Raw genomic sequence first — 22,669 nt, 5'->3', positions numbered from 1 at the left:
CTAACCTGGATAGCTTTAAAAAGGGCTTGGACAGATTTATGGAGGAGAAGTCAATCTATGGCTACCAATCTTGATCCTCCTTGATCTCAGATTGCAAATGCCTTAGCAGACCAGGTGCTCAGGAGCAGCAGCAGCAGCAGAAGGCCATTGCTTTCCCATCCTGCATGTGAACTCCCAAAGGCACCTGGTGGGCCACTGCGAGTAGCAGAATGCTGGACTAGATGGACTCTGGTCTGATCCAGCAGGCTAGTTCTTATGTTCTTATGTTCTTATGTATCTGAAGAACCTGGTTTGATTCTCCACTCCTCCACTTTAGCAGCAGACTCTTATCTGGTGAACTGGATTTGTTTCCCCACTACTGCACATGAAGCCTGCTGGGTGACCGTGAGCTAGTCACAGTTCTCTCAAAACTCTCTCTGAACTCTCCCAGCCCCACCAACTCTCTCAATCCCACCATAATGTTGTATGCAGCCCTGAGCCCTTTGAGGGCTGTATGTTTTAATTTGTATAACTTTATAAACTGGGTCCATAGACCTTAATAAATGCTGTTGCTGGGTGCGGTTTGTTGGGACTACAGAAACCAGCGGCGCCGCAAAGGATCTTCTTCATTCAGGTATTGGCAAAGCCCACCTGGCTTCAACCTGGAGCACTCTTTCCTGCCACACCCGGGAAAGACACAGCTGGCAGGTGCAGAGGTGTTTCCCCTTTTCATCTCCTTGCCCTTCTCTTATCTATCGGCAGTATTTCTCCTTCTGATATGCTTGCTCTCATCTTAGTCCTTTCATCTGCCTTATCATGTTTATCTTACCCATCTCCACAGAGGCATTTCCTTTGATCTCCGCTTTCGCTCCAGGTGGGAGACGGAGAATCAGAAAAGCCAGACGCAGGTAGCGAGAAGGTCTGTCTCTTGGGCAGTCGGCTGGCCCGGCCGACAACACGCCAAAATTTGTCTCGTCTCCACTACTGGCAATCCGGGACACGGAGGGAGAAGAGAGGGCCCCGCCCTTCCTCCAGTACCGTGCCTGTAAACATCAAATCATGCCTGTAAATATCAAATCAAATATAGGAATGCTTTAAAATGTTTTTATTGTTGAAATTTATATTGTTATATGGGAAAGGTTGCCAGCGGCCCTGAGGGGTACCATACTAAGTAGAATTATTATGACTAGTAATCTATTATGACTCGCCGCCCTCCTCCCTCTCTCTTCTGGGGAGAATTTTAAAAGTAGGGTTGGTCGGGCGCCCTAGTACTATTACTATTGCTGCTGTTATCGCTGTTTTAAAGATTTTAATAACTTTTATTTATATCTTATATTGTACACCGCCCAGAGCCCCCCGGGGATGGGGCGGTATAAAAGCTGAAACAATAAATAAATAAATAAAATTAAAAAAACTACCACCGACTGTGCTTTCTTTGGACTATATACAGTGTTTCCCAACCTTTTCGAGGTCAGGGTACCATTGACCTCACTCTTCATACCTCATGGTACCCCTGCCATCCCCCCACCTTCCCCTCCCAGTGCCCCTGCTTGTCACCCCCCCACACCTTCCCCTCCCAGGGTGAAGGGAAGCACTGGGGGGAGTGGCTGCTGACCTTGCAGCAGGCCCTGCCCCCTGGGCCAGCTCCATGTCCTTGCTGGTGCCAGCGGGAGACACCACAAAAATGAGGGGGGGCGCGGTAGTGTTGCCGCAGTACCCCTGGGACATGCTCACTGCACCCAAGGTATCACGGAACCCTGGTTGGGAATGGATGGACTATAAGGTCGTTCCAGGTGAATATAAGGTCATTCCGGTTGTAGCTGGAGAGAGACCACAGCTAGTGGTTGCAGCTCATATTTTTTCCCATATAGAAGGTCTCCGTTTCAATCACCGGCACCTTCAGTTCATTTGAAAGACCTCCATCCGACCAGCCAGTTTGAGCAGACAAGTGACCTGGATTGACTCGAGATAAAGAAGCTTCATGTCACTTTCCATTCTGCACAGTAATGCTAATTTCCACCGCAGATTTTGTATAACTTGACCTGGCGAACAGAAGGTTTTTTTTTAAAATATAACAATATAAATATAAACAATAAAAACATTTTTGAAAGCATTCCTATATTTGATTTGATATTTGCGGGCACGGTACTGGAGGAAGGGCGGGGCCCTCTCGTCTCCCTCTGGGTCTGGATTGCCAGTAGTGAAGATGAGACAAATTTTGGCGTGTTGTCGGCCGGGCCAGCAGACTGCCCAAGAGACAGACCTTCTCGCTTCCTGCGTCTGGCTTTTCTGATTCTCCGTCTCACACCTGGAGCGAAAGCGGAGAACAAAGGAAATGCCTCTGTGGAGATGGGTAAGATAAACATGATAAGGCAGATGAAAGGACTAAGATAAGAGCAAGCATATCAGAGGGAGAAATACTGCAGATAGATAAGAGAAGGGCAAGGAGATGAAAAGGGGAAACATCTCTGCACACACCAGCTGTGTCTTTCCCGGATGTGGCAGATTGAAGAAGATCTTTTGCGGTGCCGCTGGTTTCTGTAGTCCCAACAAACTGCACACAGCAACAACAACAATGTTTATTAAGGTCTATGGACCCAGTTTATAAAGTTATACAAATTATAATATACAGATTAAAACTTGTTAAACAGGACTAAAAACAGGGTGATTGGTGCAGCACAAAATGGCTGCCATAAGAAGTATGACCACCACCACCACCACCACCACCACCACCACCACCACCACCACCACCACCACCACCACCACCACCACCACCACCACCACCACCACCACCACCACCAACAACAACAACAACAACAACAACAACAACAACAACAACAACAACAACAACAACAACAACAACAACAACAATAATAATAATAATAATAATAATAATAATAATAATAATAATAATAATAATAATAATAATAATAATAATAATAATAATAATGCACACAACACGCCAGACATAACAGTGGTAGAGAAAAAAACATGTTTGGATCATAGATGTTGCTGTGCCAGTTGACAGCAGGGTAGAGGACAAAGAGCTGGAAAAGATCACAAAATACAAGGACCTACAAATTGAAGTTGAACGATTGTGGCAAAAAAGAACAAAGTAATCCCACTAGTAGAATTGATTGCTCTGAGGAGGAATCCCAAGAAATCTTGAAAAACATCTGGAAAGCCTAAACTTGGACAGAACATCAGTCCACATGCTGCAGAAAGCAGCACTTCTAGGAACTGCACATATTCTACGCAAATACCTCTAATATCCTAGGTCCTTGGGAAGGACTCGATATTCAGAGATGAATTCCAGACACTTGTGCTGTGTTGTTATGTGTATAATAATAATAATAATAGTCTGGATTTATACCCCACCTTTCTCTCCTGTGTGGAGACTCAAAAGAGCTTACAAATTCCTTTCCCTTCCTCATCCTGCAACAGACCACTTGTAAGGTTGGTGGTGCTGAGAGAGTTCAGAGAGAACTGTGACTAGTCCAGGGTCACCAAGCAGGCTTCATGTGCAGTCGTGGGGAAACAAATCCAGTTCACCAGATAAGAGTCTGCTGCTAAAGTGGAGGAGCGGGGAATCAAACCCGGTTCTTCAGATTCGAGTCCACCTGCTCTCAACCACTACGCCATGCTGGCTCTCAGGAGACAGGGTCAACCACAAAATATCAGGGAGTGAGGTCATACACATCTCTAACAGTAGTTCTGTACTTCAACATTTCAGGCAGATGCCCAGTTTAACCAGATGGCTTTAAAAATGAACATATTGTTTTAAAGTTTGCTTTTTTAAAAAAAATTACAGACAGCTTAAAGTACACATTGGGGAGATCCCTGCAACGTAATGGCAGCTGCTGTGAAAACAACACTTAAAAAATCTGCACAGCCAATCAATTCTCCAAGGACCAAGGAGAAGCCCTATTGGAAAAAAGCCCTGTTTGGCTCCTTCCACTACCTAAAAACACTTCCCCACCCCCCCCGGAAAAGTGTGGGTGGTTGTGATGGTGCCCAAGGGCTAACCTTAGCTTTCCCTGGAGAGGGCAGGGCAGCGCCATCCCCTCCCACCAGACTTCACCAAGAATTCCACGATCTATTTCTCATGTTACTCTTAAATGGAAAAGTAATCATGGAAGAGGATGCATATTTTATTTATTTATTTATTTATTTATTTATTTATTTATTTATTTGTTTGTTTGTTTGTTTGTTTGTTTGTTTGTTTGTTTGTTTCTTCGATTTTTACAACACTCAACATCAAACAGGAGCAATTCATACACTAAAATATAAATACATATAGATATATATATTGTGATCGTGTTATGTTTAAACAATAAACAGCAAACAGTTTGCTTGGGGCTTAGTAATGAAATGATTGTGTTGGAACACAGAAGATTTTAAAAGGGAATGGGGAATTATATCAAATTAGAAAATACCTGGTAATTACAGCAATGATAGAATATTTTTTTCTTCAGGAGCAGCAGTGGCGTAGGAGGTTGAGAGTTCGTGTATCTAATCTGCAGGAACCGGGTTTGATTGCCGCCTGAGCTGTGGAGGCTTATCTGGGGAATTCAGATTAGCCTGGGCACTCCCATGGCTAGCTGGGTGACCTTAGATAGTCACGGCTTCTCGGAGCTCTCTCAGCCCCACCTACCTCACAGGGTGTTTGTTGTGAGGGGGGAAGGGTAAGGAGATTGTAAGCCCCTTTGAGTCTCCTGCAGGAGAGAAAGGGGGGATATAAATCCAAACTCCTCCTCTTCTTCTTCTTCTTCTTCTTCTTCTTCTTCTTCTTCTTCTTCTTCTTCTTCTTCTTCTTCTTCTTCTTCTTCTTCTTCTTCTTCTTCTTCTTCTTCTTCTTCTTCTTCTTCTTCTTCTTCATTAACTTCCCACTGATCATTTTACGTTTTGATAGAATATCATTCATATAATTATGTTGGCTTTTTAAGTTCCCAAAATTTTAATCAAGTTTACATCCATTCTTTGCTCTTATTCTTATTTCACGTTATCTCATACTGGGTTTTTTTCTATTTGTTATTAATGTGGGGGGGGGGGGGAGAGAAGACCAACAAGATTTCATGGGTTTAAGATTTTGAGAGTCAAAGAACATAAGAACATAAGAACAAGCCAGCTGGATCAGACCAAAGTCCATCTAGTCCAGCTCTCTGCTACTCGCAGTGGCCCACCAGGTGCCTTTGGGAGCTCACATGTAGGATGTGAACGCAATGGCCTTCTGCGGCTGCTGCTCCCGAGCACCTGGTCTGTTAAGGCATTTGCAATCTCAGATCAAGGAGGATCAAGATTGGTAGCCATAAATCGACTTCTCCTCCATAAATCTGTCCAAGCCCCTTTTAAAGCTATCCAGGTTAGTGGCCATCACCACCATCACAAAGCTCACAGGGCATGAGCTTCGACACTTAAACACTTATTATAACTTGGAAATCTTGTTGTTGTCTATCAAATCTTGCTCTTCTATGGCAGACCAACATGGGTGCCCACCAGAATCTGTGAATTTGGAAAGTATTTCAAGGGGAAAGGGCAGAGATACAGTGCACAAGTAATTATAGGAAAGTAATTAGACCTTGACACGTTCCATCATATACCACTGCTGTGTCTGCTATAGGGGTGTCTGACAGAGCAACACACTATAGGGCTTTTTCTGTGCCATATTACTGGGACTTCTGCCAAGCGGATGAATTACTGTTTGCTTTGGGGCTGGCTGGGCACATGGATGTGTTTGTTCAGGTACCACCACCACCCTCTCCCTCCCTATAAATATTCCAAGGAAGCAGGACTGATCTACACAGGTTACCTTTGGGACTGCCCTCCATCAATTCCAGACTATCCAGGAAAAGATCAGCAGACAGGTGAGTTTTTCTATCTCCATACCCTCCCGCCTTTGGGTCTGAGTCTCTTCCTGGGCGCTGCCAGGTAACCAAGACAATGGAAGAATATCCTTTGGGAGTGCATAAAGCCAAAATATTTACAAATAAATTTCATGTGGTTTGTATTTGGATAGCTTTGCTGTTCCATGTGGAGTGTTTCTGCAGGAGGAACAGCTTAATAGTGGAAATATTTGCCCACCAGTGCTTTTGGGGGCAGGAAATTATTCGGGGGGAGGCAAGAGCCCTTCCTTCCCCCACATCAGAGCACATTTGGGCTCTCCTTGTTCTTCTGTTTTTAGAAGTCACTCCCTGCAGTTGCTTTGAGGTTTGGGGGTCCGTGAGTTTGATTCCCCAGACCCAACTTTTCACAAATTGTAACGTGTAGTTTGGTTCTCTGACATATCATGAGTCAATTACGGGGTAAAGTTGGAAGTGATGTCATCATGCTAGTCAACACTGGGATTCTAGCAAAACTCTACGTTGTAGGATATCACTTCCAGGTTCCCACTGGAAGCGAAGTTGCAGCCTTGGAGTGACACCAATTCCTTTCCCCACACTTTCCCCACATTAATCCCAATCAAAAGTGGTAGGGAGTCAGGGGTGTGGAGTAAAGGTTGTCCCCCAAAGCAGAGGATTGGGTGGGTGCTGCAGAGGGCTGCAGAGGCCCTCCCAGGTGATAAAGATGTCATGATGGGGCATTCTGGCGGGATTTTGTTTTCCAGGAGAACGAGAAGATGGGAAAGGTTGCCTACTTCGGCCTGTTCCTCTTGGGCTGCTTCGTCTTTGGATCAAGCGGCACCCCGGTGGAAGATGGTGAGCATTGGGGCTGGGAGTCAAATTTTGGGGGTGCTGTGTGTGGTTTCCGGGCTGTATGGCCGTGCAAAATGCTAGAACATGGCCATACAGCCCGGAAACCACACAGCACCCCAGTGATTCCGGCCGTGAAAGCCTTGGACGATACAAGTCAATTTTTTGTTTGCTTTAAGCTTATTCTTTCCCAGTCAAATTACTATGGATGGTGATGGTCCTAAGCAACTTCCATTCTTTCATGGTAGGGATTCCAACTCCAGGTTGTGAAATTCCTGGAGGTTTGGAGGTAGAGCCTTGGTGGTGGTGGGGTTTTGAGAAATGGGCAGCTCTGCAGGGGTGTCGTGTCTTAGAGTCCACCTTCCGAAGGCACCATTTCGTCTAGGGAGACGGATCTCTGTCATCCGGGGATCAGCCTCCGGTGTAATTTCAGGAGACTGTTCCAGGATTCCATTTAGACAGGATTTTTTAGCCCACGAAAGGAGAAGGGGGAAGGGAAATAGAGGAAGCCACTGGCCTTGGAAAACAGCTGTCAGCGCCAATTGAATTTGCTGCTAGCATTTTTGGATTCCCCCCACGCCCGCAAAAGAAGTTTATCTATCTATCTATCTATCTATCTATCTATCTATCTATCTATCTATCTATCTATCTATCTATCTATCTATCTATCTATCTATCTATCTATCTATCTATCTATCTATCTATCTATCTATCTATCTATCTATCTATCTATCTATCTATCTATCTATCTATCTATCATCTAAACATAAGAACATAATGTTGTAAACCGCCCTGAGCCCTTCGGGGGAGGGCGGTATAAAAGTGGAATAATAAATAAATAAATAAATAAAATAAGAAATAGCCTGCTGGATCAGACCAGAGTCCATCTAGTCCAGCATTCTGCTACTCGCAATGGCCCACCAGGTGCCTTTGGGAGCTCACATGCAGGATGTGAAAGCAATGGCCTTCTGCTGCTGCTGCTCCTGAGCACCTGGTCTGCTAAGGTATTTGCAATCTGAGATCAAGGAGGATCAAGATTGGTAGCCATAGATTGACTTCTCCTCCATAAATCTGTCCAAGCCCTTTTTAAAGCTATCCAGGTTAGTGGCCAGCACCACCTCCTGCGGCAGCATATTCCAAACACCAATCACATGTTGCGTGAAGAAGTGTTTCCTTTTATTAGTCCTAATTCTTCCCCCCAGCATTTTCAATGAATGCCCCCTGGTTCGAGTATTGTGAGAAAGAGAGAAAAAATTTCTCTCTGTCAACATTTTCTACCCCATGCATAATGTTATAGACTTCAATCATATCCCCCCTCAGACGTCTCCTCTCCAAACTAAAGAGTCCCAAACGCTGCAGCCTCGCAATCCTTTGTGGTTCTCACCACCCTACATAATTTGGTATAATCTGCAAACTTGGCCACCACACTACCCACCCCTACTTCCAGGTCATTTATGAAAATCTATCTATCTATCTATCTATCTATCTATCTATCTATCTATCTATCTATCTATCTATCTATCTATCTATCTATCTATCTATCTATCTATCTATCTATCTATCTATCTATCTATCTATCTATCTATCTATCTATCTATCTATCTATCGGCTATTTGTTATAGGCATACTCATCCCCGAAGAAGGAATGAGGTGACTCACTAAATGACTGTTTCCAGAACAGTAAATCAATATAACATAGAATCTAACTCATTAAAAATTCAGCAGCAATTAAACCAATAAATACAAATTGAACAACAAAGGGTGTGTGAAACTTACACACCTGGGCGCCCAGTCTAGAGGCCAAAGGAGAAGGGAGGAGAAGGCAGGGCCCAGGGTGGAATCGGGGCCCTACCAGAGATGGAAGAGGCAGCTTAGTTCAGGGTTTCAATGGGGGGGCAATAGGGGTGTGACCAGCGCCTCCAAAAGCCCGGTGGAATAGCTCCGTCTTACAGGCCCTGCGTTCCACTTCAGGAGATATTTATTATTTCCGCTGAGTTGCGCTGCTGGATTTTTGTGCTTTTTTTCACTCGCTGCTTCAGTGTTTTCCTGTTTTCAGCTTGCATATCTTCTTCCTGTGCTCCAGAGCCCAATCTGGGTAGGGTACTGAATAAAAAAATAAAAAAAAATTATTCATTTTCCTGAAGCCCCTTGAAGTTTTGTGAATGGAGAAACGGCAAAGATGTGAATGGAGATAAAAATGGAAGAGAAACGGTCCCCTGCCCTTCTGAGTGGAAAGAACAGGATCCGCAACTGGGGGCTGGAAAATTCCTGGTGATTTTGGGAGTGGAGTCTGGGAAGTCTGGGGTTGGGAGGGGTCTCATGCCACGGAGTCCACCCTCCTAAGCAGCTGCTCTCCAAAGGGCCGTCTTCCCTGCAGGAACTTCTCTTTGCATCCCTTCATGTTCTTCTGATGATCTTTTGAATAAAACAAACACAACCATGTCTTGTCGAAGGCTTACATGGCCGGACTCAAGTGGTTCTGGTGGGTGTTCCAGGCTGTGTGGCCGTGGTCTGGTGGATCTTGTTCCTAACGTTTCGCCTGCATCTGTGGCTGGCATCTTCAGAGGTGTATCACAGAGGGAAGTCTGTTTACACGCTGTGAGGAACAAGATCCATCAGACCACGGCCACACAGCCCGGAAAAACCACCACAACCAAATACGAGGATGATTGAAGGACTGGAGCACCTTCCGTATGAGGAGAGGCTGCAGTGTTTGGAACTCTTTCGTTTGGAATGGAGACGTCTGAGGGAGCATATGATTGAAGTCTATAAAATTATGCATGGGGTAGAAAATGTGGACAGAGAGAAATTTTTCTCTCTTTCTCACAATACTAGAACCAGGGGGCATCCATTGAAAATGCTGGGGGGAAGAATTAGGACCTAATCCAAAGTACTTCGTCACACAATAGCAGTGTGATTGGTGTTTGAAATATGCTGCCACAGGTGGTGGTGATGGCCACTCACCTGGATAGCTTTAAAAGGGGCTTGGACAGATTTATGGAGGAGAAGTCGCTCTATGGCTACCCATCTTGATCCTCTTTGATCTGAGGTTGCAAATGCCTTAGCAGACCAGGTGCTCAGGAGCAGCAGCAGCCGCAGAAGGCCATTGCTTTCACCTCCTGCACGTGAGCTCCCGAAGGCACCTGGTGAGCTCTCCCGAGTAGCAGAGAGCTGGACTAGATGGACTCTGGTCTGCTCCAGCTGGCATGTTGTATGTTCTTGTGTTTCTTAAATTGGGGGAGAAGAGAAACAATAGCAAGCTCACTTATTAGTAGGTGTGTTGTCTGTCCAAGGAATTTTTAATGCTAAATGTTTTGGAAATTGCAGACACTTGGTCAGCCATCCACATCCAAAGCATTTGCTCAGAGACAGCGGGGTGTAGTGGTTGAGAGCGGCAGACTCTAATCTGGAGAACTGGGTTTGATTCCCTGCTCCCCCACATGCATGGCGGACTCTAGTCTGAAGAAAAGGATTTATCTCCCCGATCGCAGTTCTCTCAGAACTCTCTCAGCCCCACCTGCCCCATAAGGTGGCTGTTGCGGGAAGAGGAATGGAAGAGGTTTGTAAGCTGCTTTGAGACTTCTTGCAGGAGAGAAAGGCAAGGTGTAAATCTAAACTCTTTTTTTCTTCTTCAATTAAAGAGGCTGTTCCAGCTACCAGTGATGAACAACCGGCTGCAAAATCTCCATGCCCTTCTGGGGCACTTAGTTACAAACGAAACTGCTATGTGTATTTTGCAAGTTATTTGTCTTGGGAGTCAGCGGAGGTGGTGCTATAAGGACTAAAAGAGGAATAGAAAATGGACCAGAGGAAGGTCCATGGATTATAGTTTACAGTGATGTGCATGTCGTCATATTTCAAAAGGCCTAGAGTTATAAATATGTCCATAGAAAGGATTTCTCTTTATTAGGTATTTGGAAATTATTCAAAATGCAAAAAAAAATTGAGGGCGAAAGAGATGTTTGGACTAAAAAAATGAAAAATTTACAAAACTTTAAAATGTTGTCAAAAGACCAGGAGAGAGGGGGTGCCCATGTCATGATTGTATACCACTTGTGTTTGCTTGTTCACTGATTACTTTAAATATATATTCATCATCTGTCTTCCCTATAGAGCTAGAGCTCTACATTACTCGTAAAACCTACAGATCACATAAAAATACATAATCAGCTTGTCCAGCACCCCAGTTAGTGCACCCAAGGGGAACTTCTAGTAGCAGCAGTGGCGTTGGAGGTTAAGAGCTCGTGTATCTAATCTGGAGGAACCGGGTTTGATTCCCAGCTCTGCCGCCTGAGCTGTGGAGGCTTCTCTGGGGAATTCAGATTAGCCTGTGCTCTCCCACACACGCCAGCTGGGTGACCTTGGGCTAGTCACAGCTCTTCTGAGCTCTCTCAGCCCCACCCACCTCACAGGGTGTTTGTTGTGAGGGGGGAAGGGCAAGGAGATTGTCAGCCCCTTTGAGTCTCCTGCAGGAGAGAAAGGGGGGGATATAAATCCAAACTCTTCTTCTTCTTCTTCTACACTGGTAGATTCCAAATTTTCAGATTTTTTTGCAAACTTTCCAAGTTTCTAGAAACATCTGTATTTACTGTTCATGGCTCCAGTCTATGAATTTAAGTACCCATGTCTTTGGCCGTGTGGAGAAATAGATATATTGATATTTTGACATAATCAAGACTGTGAACTAGGCAACAGCGTCCTCCATACCGGATTTTCCTCTTGGACTGCTGGACCGGTTCTGCTCAATAAACTGTTTCCAGTTAGTCGAAAGCAGTGGCTCCCCATCTTTTTCTCTCGTGTACCCACTGGAAACTGATTTCCCTAAAACTGTATCCCCATATTACCAAACCCATTATGTAATTTTTGTGTACCCCCAAATGCTCTGGCACGTAGCCCTGGAGGTACATGTACGCCAGGCTGGGAACCACTATTCTAACGCATCTCAGCATCCATTTCCTATTCAAAGCTTTTGTGTTTTATCACGTTTCATTTTGATCCCAGTCTTTGGCAAGGACAAAATTCATTCTCCTGTGTTTGTGCCTGTGTTCAGTTCTGTGTTCAGTACTGTGTTTAGTTCTGGTCGCCACATCTCAAAAAGGATATTGAAGAGATAGAAAAAGTGCAGAGAAGGGCAACGAGGATGATTGAGGGACTGGAGCACCTTCCTTATGAGGAGAGGCTGCAGCGTTTGGGACTCTTTAGTTTGGAGAGGAGACGTCTGAGGGGGGGATATGATTGAAGTCTATAAAATTATGCGTGGGGTAGAAAATGTTGACAGAGAGAAATTTTTCTCTCTTTCTCACAATACTAGAACCAGGGGGCATTCATTGAAAATGCTGGGGGGAAGAATTAGGGCTAATAAAAGGAAACACCTCTTCACGCAATGTGTGATTGGTGTTTGGAATATGCTGCCACAGGAGGTGGTGATGGCCACTCACCTGGATGGCTTTAAACAGGGCTTGGACTGAATTTATAGAGGAGAAGTCGATCTATGGCTACCAATCTTGATCCTCCTTGATCTCAGATTGCAAATGCCTTAGCAGACCAGGTGCTCGGGAGCAGCAGCAGCAGAAGGCCATTGCTTTCACATCCTGCACATGAGCTCCCAAAGGCACCTGGTGGGCCAGTGCGAGTAGCAGAGAGCTGGACTAGATGGACTCTGGTCTGATCCAGCAGGCTAGTTCTTATGTTCTTATGTTCTTATGCCTAGATCTGAGTCCTGTTTGCATGGTCTAGGTCTAGGAAGCTTTCATGGGTTGACATTTGGTAACAAGGGGCCTGGAATTCAGGTGGGGAGAACAGACTTCCCCCAGAACAGTAAAGAGAAGGGGAAAAGTTAAAGACACTTTTTCTACCTCTGCAATGAATAGCTCCTCCTAATGCTCTCCTGCAGGGAAGAGTAAGCAACTGCATCTATTCCTATCGTCCAACTGTTGGAGACTACGATTAATGTCTACGGAAGGGACTGGTTAGGTATGTCCTAATTCTGATTCAAATGTAGCATTTTCTTTTCTCCTGGCAGGCTGCGTGTCAGAACCACAAACAGGGCGCTCACCTGGCCTCCTTTTTCGACCCGAAGGAGGAAAAGATGGTTTCTGCTTACATCAGAAGCCGCAGCTCCACCAACTACGTCTGGATTGGGCTCAGTGCTACACCACACACTGTACGTTCCCACTTTGGGTTTCTTTTCATTCCCTTTCACAGCTTAATTCTGAACAATTCAATTACGCAGCCACATAAATGTCTCTCTGACCTGCATCATGTTTGTCGATCTCTCAACATTTAAAAACATGGCTTGGTTGGGGGGGGGGGGAAGCAGCACTACTGTGGATGTTGTGTTGTAGTGGTAGGGAGCCAGAGGTGTGGGTTTCTCTTCCCCAAGGCATTGTGGGAAGGAACAGGGTCAGATTTTGTGAATGTCTTCTATAGTGCCAATTGCAACCAAGGCATAACATCGGAATTTCCACAGGAGGGTTTGCAAACAAGCCACCTACCTTCCCTTCCCTGGGAGCAAGGATGTAGATAAGGGGGAGGGGGTTTCTTGGGTTCAAACCCCCCCCCCCATTACATGTCCAAAACTCATAAGCTCGTTTGTGGGTTTTTTGTATTTTTTAGTGTTTTTTCAGTTTTGGGCCTGCAGGGGGCGCGGTTTTTAGGCTAGCAGCACCAGATTTTCTGGAATTTTTCAGGAGACTCTCCTGATGTTACCACCCAGGTTTGGTGAGGTTTGGTTCAGGGGGTCCAAAGTTATGGGCTCCCAAGGGGGTGCCCAATCCCCCATTGTTTCCAATGGGAATTAATAGTAGATGGGGCTACCCTTTTGAGGGTCCATAACTTTGGACCTCCTGAACCAAACTTCCCTAAATCTGGGTGGTATCATCAAGAGGGTCTCCTAAAGATACCCTGAAATTTTGGTGCCGATAGCTTAACAATGTTGACGAATAGACCTGTGGCCAGCGGAAGACCTATTACCAATAAGAAATTCAGAGTTGGCACTATACTGCACCAGTAGGATAGGCAAAAACACCTCAGGAAGCAGTTATTCTTCAGTGAAGTATCTATAGTGCAAGTATATACAGAGCTATTTACAGAATCATAGAACAGACTAGGGTTGGTCAATACTAAAAAAATTCGGTAAAATTCGGATTTGGGTATTTTGGGGCATAAAATGATTTGTATGCCCGAATCCGAATCATAGCCGATTCGGATATGCCCGAAAATTCGGGTAAATCCGAAAAAGTCGGGTCCGTTTTATTATTTTTTTGAATTTTTGGTGTTTTACATGTTTTGGCCTGCAGGGGGCGCAATGTTAAAGCTAGAGGCACTAAACTTTCAGGATATCATCTGGAGACTGTCCTGATGATTCTCCCCAGGTTTGGTGCAGTTTGGTTTAGGGGTGCCAAACTTATTGACCCTCAAAAGGGGTGCCCCATCCCCCATTGTTTCCAATGGAAACTAACAGGAGATGGGGCTACACTTTTGAAGGTCCATAACTTTGGACCCCCTGAACCAAACTTCACCAAACTTGGGGAGTATCATAGGGACTGAGTGCTGTATGATACCCTGAAATTTTGGTGACAGTAGCTCTAAAACTGCACCCCTCACAGTCGCCCAAAGAAATTTTCCCAGATTCTGTGCTCTGTAGTGGCTGGCTGGCTCCATTGCAGCCAATGGGAAATTTCTGTGGAAGGGCTTTTCCTCCAGATTAGATACAGATTAGATACATGAGCCCCCAGATTCTCCCTTAGGATTCGGACAGCTCAGATTCAGACCCTGCTCATCCGAATCCATACGAATCAGTGCAGATTCGGTAAAAATCCAGATTCGGACTGTCCGAATCTCCAACCCTAGAACAGACTGACAGCATGCTTCGCTCAAACTCCTCAAACCCTAACAACACAGCTATCACATCTGCTCAGACTTATATACAGGCATTGTCCAATCAGTGTAAAGGTCAGTTAGTCCAGACAGAACTGGTTTACTCTGGTTCTATCTAGGGCTTCACCTCTTGCATCAGTCAGATGTGCTGTCATTTAGATCCTTTTCATCTACATTGCACACAGTATGATCAGTGGTGTTTCCATACCCTGACAAACAATTGCACCCCTGACAGCAGGCATCCCCCCCCCAAATCTCCCCAGATTCTCCTTTTAAATCCACCCCCTTGGGCATGGACTTAATGGGAGGATCTGAGGTCCCCAGTTTAAACACCATTGAAAGTGATGCTGTTTGGGGGTGGACTCCAGCATCACTTTCAATGTCGTTTAAACTGGGGACCCCAGATTCTCCTTTTAAGATGGATTTCAATGAAAAATTTGAGGTCCCCAGTTTAAACACCAATGAAAGTGATGCTGGTTTTTTTTAAGCGGGGGGAGAATCCACCCCTAAACAGCATCACTTTCTATGTTGTTTAAACTTGGGACTCCAGACTCTCTCTTTAAGGTAGATTTAAAAGAAGAATCTGGGCTCCCTAGTTTAAACACCATTGAAAGTGATGCTGTTTGGGGGTGGATTCCAGCATCACTTTCAATGTCGTTTAAACTAGGGACCCCAGATTCTCCTTTTAAATTCACCTTAAAGGGAGAATCTGGGGTCCCCAGTTTAAACAACATTGAAAGTGATGCTATTTGGGGGGGGAATCCACCCCCCCAAACAGCATCACTTTCAAATGTGTTTAAATGCAATGCATGGGGGTGGGACTAGTTTTAATTTTTTTAACAAAAAGAACAAATGTGAAGTTGACCATGATAGCAGCAGCACAAGCAGGACTGTTTCCAGTCGAGAAAGTTTGGCTTCTCCTTCTCCTGTCTGTTTGCAATCGATGCTACAAGATTTTCAACTGCCAGCAAATAAGTTTATATAGATACCTACACCTTTATCTTGATTTTTATTTTGAAAACTTTAGATCTAAGATTGACATATAGAAAGCAGGACGTACTTAGCATTACTCTATCCCCTAGACTTCATTTTCAAAGAGCTGGCTTGCATCCGATCACTACACAGCTGTGCATTATGTATGTTAGAAAAGCATTTCAATTTTGTTTTATCTCTACCGGGGTGAGGGGGAATAAGATACCTGAACAAACCAGTTGCTCAGTCACCAAAATCCCCCCCCTCTAAAAAAAATCTATACCTACATCCCTGCCTGGGAGCATTTGGGGGTATTAACCCTCTGTGTATTATCAGGACAGACTGAGTCTCTGTTCCAAATCTGAAATGGCCTGCTGAGATATTGGAGGCCGGGCATTCCTCCAAGCCCCAGATCTGAACGTCGCATCTTCCTCCTGCAAGTTCTCCGCATCCACATTCATGACCTGCTGGTGTAACCCCCATGCTCAGAATGGGTTGACCCAGTAAGGGGTGGAGACTCAAAGCAGCAAGAGGCTGCAGCAGACCTCATGTAGTTTGGAGGAGACAAGGCTACCAGACTCGGACCTTGGTTGTATAAGCCCTTAACACCTTGTTAAGGGCTTCTTTTTATGTTTGTAATGGGTGAGAGTTCTCCTGGAAACCTTCATCATGTTGAATCCTGTTCATCAAGCCCTTGGAGTCTTCAGGAGCCAACCCACTTGCAAAGAAGAATTGGACTTGGCAGTATCAGTAGACTGTAAATATAAGGACTTGAAAATGCAACCTGAACAGGACCTTGAAATGTGATGTTAAATGTTGATGTTATATGTTAAGAAAGTAAACCATTTTGTTTTTTAAAAATTTGTTGTTGTAAACTCATTCCACGTTCTGCCCCACAGAACCCACAAGCTGAGGTTACACTGGGACTCTGAAGTCCTCTTCTTCATAGCAGTTTTCTCTTTCACCCTCAACAGCATCTGCACTGGGAATGGAGTGATGGATCCCATTACATTTCCGGGTCATCTCTCTGGGACAACCGGAGCCCCAGCACCTCCACTTCCTCCTCTTCTAGGTGTCTGACCCTGTACAACGTCCAGTCTCCAACATGTATGTATGAAGGTTCTTAGCAGCCTCATGGTTGCCGGGAACGGCCCTGCGAAAGAGAACCCCCCTGCTGCCTAGACGTCACGTTCATGACACAGAACCTGAGCACCCCCGGTCCCCTGCTGCCAACCTCCAGGGGGTGACTGGGGTTTTCCTGCTATTATAACTATCAGAGATCAATTCCTCTGGAGAAAAGGGCTGCTTTGGAAGGGGCATTACGTCCCACTGAAACTGGAGATGGAGGGAGAGATAACGGCAGGTTGGATTTGGGGTGGGAAGGAGATCAGGAAGCAGGAAAAAGGGGACAGCCTGCAGGGACTTTCAGGGAAGGGAAAGGAAGAATAGTGGGCAAAGGGAAAATGAGATTCCCCCCTACAAGTCTCTGCAGATTCCCGCTCTGTTTGGGAAGACCAGAGCTCTGTGGAACCTAATGTATTTCTGCAGGGCCTGTAAGACAGAGCACCAGGCATTCGGTTGAGGCAGCTATGGCGTAGTGGCTAAGAGCAGCAGTGGCGTAGTGGCTAAGAGCAGTGGCTAAGAGCAGGTGCACTCTGATCGGGAGGGTTTGATTCCCCGCTCTGCCGCCTGAGCTGTGGAGGCTTATCTGGGGAATTCAGATTAGCCTGTGCACTCCCACACACGCCAGCTGGGTGACCTTGGGCTAGTCATAGCTTCTCGGAGCTCTCTCAGCCCCACCCACCTCACAGGGTGTTTGTTGTGAGGGGGGAAGGGCAAGGAGATTGTCAGCCCCTTTGAGTCTCCTGCAGGAGAGAAAGGGGGGGATATAAATCCAAACTCCTCCTCCTCTTCCTCTTCCCTTTCTTCCTCTTCCCCTTCTTCCTCTTCCTCTTCCTCTTCCTCTTCCTCTTCCTCTTCCTCTTCCTCTTCCTCTTCTTCTCGGAGCTCTCTCAGCCCCACCCACCTCACAGGGTGTTTGTTGTGAGGGGGGAAGGGCAAGGAGATTGTCAGCCCCTTTGAGTCTCCTGCAGGAGAGAAAGGGGGGATATAAATCCAAACTCTTCCTCTTCTTCTTCTTCTATGGTGATACCTCAGCCTCACAGTAGAGTGGATCACAGTACAGTAGAGTGGATCAGAGCAGTGGACTCTAATCTGGAGAACCACATTTGATTCCCCACTCCTCCATATGGGGGGGGGGGCTCTTATCTGGTGAACCAGATTGGTTTCCCCGCTCCTATATTCCTGCTGGGTGACCTCGGGCCAGTCCCAGTTCTCTCCGAACTCTCTCAGCCTCACCTGCCTCACCAAACGTCTCTTGGCGGGAGAGGGAGGAGAAAGACGTTTTTCAGCCCCTTTGGGTCTCCTTACAGGAGAGAAAAACTGGGTCTAAACCCAAACTCTTCTTCTTCAACAGGCCCTCCTCTGTTCTCCCTTCCCTTTCCCCTCTTTTATTCTGTCCTCCTGATCGGAGTCCAGCTCCAATTAGATAATGAAATTTTGATAGAAAGTGGAGAACATAAATTAAAATTGATCTGTGGGCCTGCAGGAATCCTTAAAGGTATATGTTAAGGTGACCAGATTTTCACCTTTTTAAACTGGGACCCGGAGGCGTGCACTCCTGCAGCCACGTGCGCGGGAGGCTGCCGCACTGCCTTCTGGGGCGCTCCCTGGCGGGAAAAGGGGAGCGCCCCAGAAGGTAGTGCGGCAGCCTTCCAAAAATCAGGACAGTTATAAAAAACCCAGCGGGATGCGGGACAAATTGGTTTAAGGCGGGACTGTCTGGTCACCTTGGTGTATGTCAGATTTGAATATGTTTGTAAGTGTAATCTTAAAGTATAATATTTTATGTATTGTTTTATTAGATACTAGCAGCAAAGCCCATTGCGGGGGAGACGCAATGGGCCCTACGGAAGGGTGGAAGAAAAAGCATCTCCCTTCCCCCATAATGGGCTTTACTGGGGCGGCAGTGCCCCCTCCCCCCTTACTCCCACAGCAATGCTCACCTGCTTCTGAGGCTGGGGCGTGGGAGAGGCTGGAGAGGTGTGGCTTGGGGAAGGTCAGAAGGTGAGGATGGGGGAGGGTGGAGAGGAGTGGCTTGGGTGGGGGGAGGGTGACAAGGTGAGGCTGGGACAGGGGGAGGCAGGAGGGCTTCTGCAGCCATCTGATCTGTGGTCCTGGGCGGTTGTTGGGGGGAGGAGGGAGGCCTTTGCTGGGCCCATGAAGCAGCCGCTCCATGGGCCAGGCTAGTTGTTGTGGGGGGTGGGAGGGCTGGGTGGGTGGGGGGATGGGGTGGCTTTTGGTGGGCTCAGGGAGAGTGCACCGGTCGACAATGCTATGCGGGTCGGTTTGGGAGGGTTTGGGGACGCTATGGGCCAATGGGCTTGCAGAAGGCATAGGGCTTGGCTGAGTATGTGTCCTGCATGGTCATTGGCGAAGGGTTTGTCGTCGGACATTCGAACCCTTCGTCGATTATTTAGGATAAGATGGGAAAAGTTGGGAGTTCACTTGACTGGAGGCCGCGCAGATTTTAGCCAGTGCACTTTGCCAATATGTGGCATATTTGAAAGAAATATTTGATAAACCAAATGGAAGGGGTATAAGTGAAGTTCATAATGTATTGGTTTTAGTGTTCCACTTCAGAGCTAGGCTTATGTTTTTGTGACTGAGTTGTTCTAATAATTTGTCTTCATGTTTACATTTTGGCAAGGATTTTATGTGTAGCTGTGGAGATGGACCAGAATGTCTATAAATCTGTATTTGATTAAGTTGTAAGCTGGCCCCCTTCCTCTCCCAAGCGGACCTAGCCACTGTGATCCATGCAACGGTCACCTCCAGGCTTGACTATTGTAACTCGCTCTACGCGGGCCTTCCCTTGCGCTTGATTCGGAAATTGAAACTGGTCCAAAATGCAGCAGCGCGCCTGCTCACAGGGGGCGCCTTTCGTGATCACATCCAGCCTGTGTTGCGCCAGTTGCATTGGCTTCCAGTGGAATTCCGAATCATTTTCAAGGTGTGGGTTTTGACCTTTAAGGCCTTACGTGGCCTGGGACCCTCGTACCTTAGAGACCGCATTACCCCATATGCCCCTACTCGGCCTCTGCGCTCAGCAGAGGCCAATTTGCTGGTGGTTCCTGGCCCCTCAATGATGCGGCTGGCCTCCACATGGGCCAGGACTTTCACAGCCCTGGCCCCGGCCTGGTGGAACACTCTTCCTCCAGCTGTCCGGGCCCTGCGGGACCTTGGTGAGTTCCGCAGGGCCTGTAAGACTGAGTTGTTCCACCGGGCCTTTGGAGTGTCCAGTCGCTGAAATGTGCGCCCCCCCCCTCTCTATATTCGATTACCACCATATGCTACCCTCTTAGAGGGGAGTCCGGCCATTCCCTTTCCTTAGGGAGGCCTCTAATTAAATTGGGTTTTGGGGCGCCTGATATCTTTGTATTGACCGCTTCTTTTAATAGATTTTATTGGTTTAATAACTTTACTGATTGTAATGAATATTGTTGTGCACTGCCCAGAGCTCCCCGGGGATGGGGCGGTCTACAAATTAAATAAATAAATAAATAAATAAATAAATAAATAAATAAATAAATAAATAAATGAATGAATGAATGAATGAATGAATGAATGAATGAATGAATGAATGAATTGAAGAATCAAAATGGAGTTTCTCTATAGTGACCAGCAGAAGCCTGCATGTTTAGCAGCAGGTCAAAAGGGCATGTTAGAAGCTTTTCAGTGATTATGCAGGCAAGCAAAGATTAACATCTTTAAGATCTTGTCACTAAAGGCCAACGTGACAGCAGACATATGCATTTATAACTTTGTTTTTGTTAAAGCTAACTATATGGGATGCCTAAGGGAAATAAAAGAGATCAGAGGTTAGAACTAGCTATAGAATGTGATTAGTTAAATTTAAAAGTGTTTTTCTATATATTGTTAAATGAACACAGAAATGATAATGAGAGATTCAGATTTACTGGTATTTTACCATAATCCTATTGTTTTAGAGTCATGTTTGTATAATCTTTTAAAGGTAAAATCATTTTAAAATGGAAAAGGGAAGTTTTATGATCTAAAGGAATGTCAAACTGCATGCCCTAGGAAGGTATACCTCTCCTCAGAAGCAAACTTAGGGCCTTTCCCCACTTACCTTTGGCCCCGCGCTACTTGCGGAGAGTAGCGCAGGGTTCCTCGTCACTCCCCACGACAGGGGCGGCGACAGCGCAGCCGCCCCGACGCTGCCGCTGTCGCGCCCCCTCAACGCACAGCATCCCAGGCGCTCTTCTTAATGGCGCCTTTTGATGGCCCCGCGCAGATTGCGGGGTCGTGGGGATGGCCGGGTGCGCGCCTGGGATGCTGCACGCTGAGAGCAGCGCGCGGCATAGAGGGGAACGACGAGAGTGGGGAAAGGCCCTTAGAAAACAGGTTTTTCTTGGAAACAGAAGTTAGTTTTATTGCTGCCCTTTGTATATGGGCAGACAGAGAGGGCCACGAGCTAACAGCATGCAGCGTTTGAATAACAGAAGCATTTGTGACACGTAGAATAGAGGCTGTCTTAATGTGACAAGGAGACAGAACTATCCAATGGGATTTTAAGGTTCATGCTTATAGCACGTGAAAGTTATGGATTATGTACGTGGAACTTAAGGGGATGAACTGTATGACGTATGTATTCCTTGTATCTATAAAGACTGAGGTCTTTCCTGTGGTGGGGGTGCCTCTTACTTAAGGGGACACCCTGGTCAGATACTTATGCTGTCCAGTAAACTTATTTTCTGTCTCAAACCTGCCTCTTGGGTGTTTTCTAACTTGGGCTCATTCCGCACATGCAGAATAATGCACTTTCAAACTGCTTTCAATGCTCTTTGAAGCTGTGCGGAATGGCAAAATCCACTTGCAAACAGTTGTGAAAGTGGTTTGAAAACGCATCATTTTGCGTGTGCGGAAGGGGCCTTAGTCTTAAACTAATTCAGCTGGGTAGGACCAGAGACGCGGTCCTGGCCCCACATAGCTTTGGTCCATGTAGAATGTTGGTTTCTCCAACACAGCAATTTTAAACTTGTTTTGTTTTCTGCTCCAGTCATGGATCATCAAAATAAACAATCAAATCATTAAAAGAGCAGGAATAAGAAAGTTGAAATCTTTTGTCTTGGAGAGTCTTCTTGTATCCTCTACATAACAGGAACAATTTTCCCCTACAGCTTCTTACAGATGGTCGCAGTATAGCTGTGACACTACCTGGACGTACGTTTGCAAGTACAAGCCCAGGAATTAGGCCTGGAACGACACCCAGCCCTGCAGCCAACAGCCCATCATGCTTTGGATGACCTGGAATGGACAGAAGCTCCTTCATATACAGCTCCATATTCTCTGTCCTGCCTGCAGGGGTGTCAGGGGAGTGATTACCCATCCTATTACCGAGATCCCCTCTTTTCCCAAACCACTGCTTTATTAACCTGCATTGACCTTTATTTCACACTCACCCTTTCCTGGGAGTAAGGCCCATTCAGAAGACTTCGGTAGGATTTGTTTGGGATTGCCTCTAGACCGCTGGGCTCTCGCGTGGCTCCGTCCTACAGCAAACATTTAGATCTTCTTCCAGCTGTTACGAGAGCCTTTAATTCCACCAACGATAAGTAAATCCGAAAGATTGTTTTTTAAACGATAAACCTTTTGCATGAGCTAGAAAAAAAATCTGTATCGCTTTTCTATAGCAAATGTGGTGAATCAGCGTATGTTCCCATGAAGACGGCTTCCCCTAGCTGAATTCAAGGTTTGCCTAACATATGAGCCGTTCGGCTCTTGTAAAGGACAGGTGCCTTTTGTGTTCTGCAGTTCTGAGGTAGAGGGGGGATCTTGCAAGCTGCACGTGAAATGTGTACAATCGCAGCCATGAATTTAAAAGTGCCCTTTGAAAAGTTGCGTGTAGAGTCACTGGATGCTTCCTGATTCTCTGGCCGGCTCCTGTCTTCTGTAACATTGTTTGCCGATGGAATGACAATAAATTCTCTGCTGAGCATACAACTCTGACTGCGTGTCTTTCGTCTTCATCTAGCCTCTGAGCTGACGGGGTAGCTGGGCACCGTGGA

The 22,669-nt window shown here is 46.0% G+C and overlaps 2 protein-coding genes across 2 annotated transcripts in view; one reads left to right on the top strand and one right to left on the bottom strand.

Moving 5' to 3' along the window:
• NME6 (NME/NM23 nucleoside diphosphate kinase 6) overlaps window positions 1-22,669 on the bottom strand; it is a 581,226-nt gene that overhangs the window by 371,942 nt on the left and 186,615 nt on the right. The gene's annotated exons all lie outside the window — the stretch shown is intronic.
• On the top strand, window positions 5,794-22,604 carry LOC125434942 (regenerating islet-derived protein 4-like). The gene is made up of 6 exons (XM_048500825.1): window positions 5,794-5,843; window positions 6,584-6,674; window positions 10,310-10,434; window positions 12,691-12,831; window positions 16,493-16,625; window positions 21,782-22,604. Exons 2-6 carry the CDS (start codon window positions 6,596-6,598, stop codon window positions 21,853-21,855), a joined length of 552 nt encoding a protein of 183 aa, XP_048356782.1. The 5' UTR covers window positions 5,794-5,843; window positions 6,584-6,595; the 3' UTR covers window positions 21,856-22,604.

Source organism: Sphaerodactylus townsendi, linkage group LG06 (genome assembly GCF_021028975.2).
Source record: "Sphaerodactylus townsendi isolate TG3544 linkage group LG06, MPM_Stown_v2.3, whole genome shotgun sequence".
NCBI lineage: Eukaryota > Metazoa > Chordata > Lepidosauria > Squamata > Sphaerodactylidae > Sphaerodactylus > Sphaerodactylus townsendi.
The sequence above is the reverse complement of the archived record's forward strand: the minus strand, read 5'-3'. Positions and strand labels throughout refer to the sequence as shown.

Coding starts and splice junctions, on each gene's coding strand:
- LOC125434942 (XM_048500825.1), top strand. CDS start 6,596: ATGGGAAAGGTTGCCTACTTCGGCCTGTTCCTCTTGGGCTGCTTCGTC. Junction 12,832..16,492: donor TCAGTGCTACACCACACACT/GTACGTTCCCAC, acceptor CACCCTCAACAG/CATCTGCACTGGGAATGGAG. Junction 16,626..21,781: donor CAACGTCCAGTCTCCAACAT/GTATGTATGAAG, acceptor TTTCCCCTACAG/CTTCTTACAGATGGTCGCAG.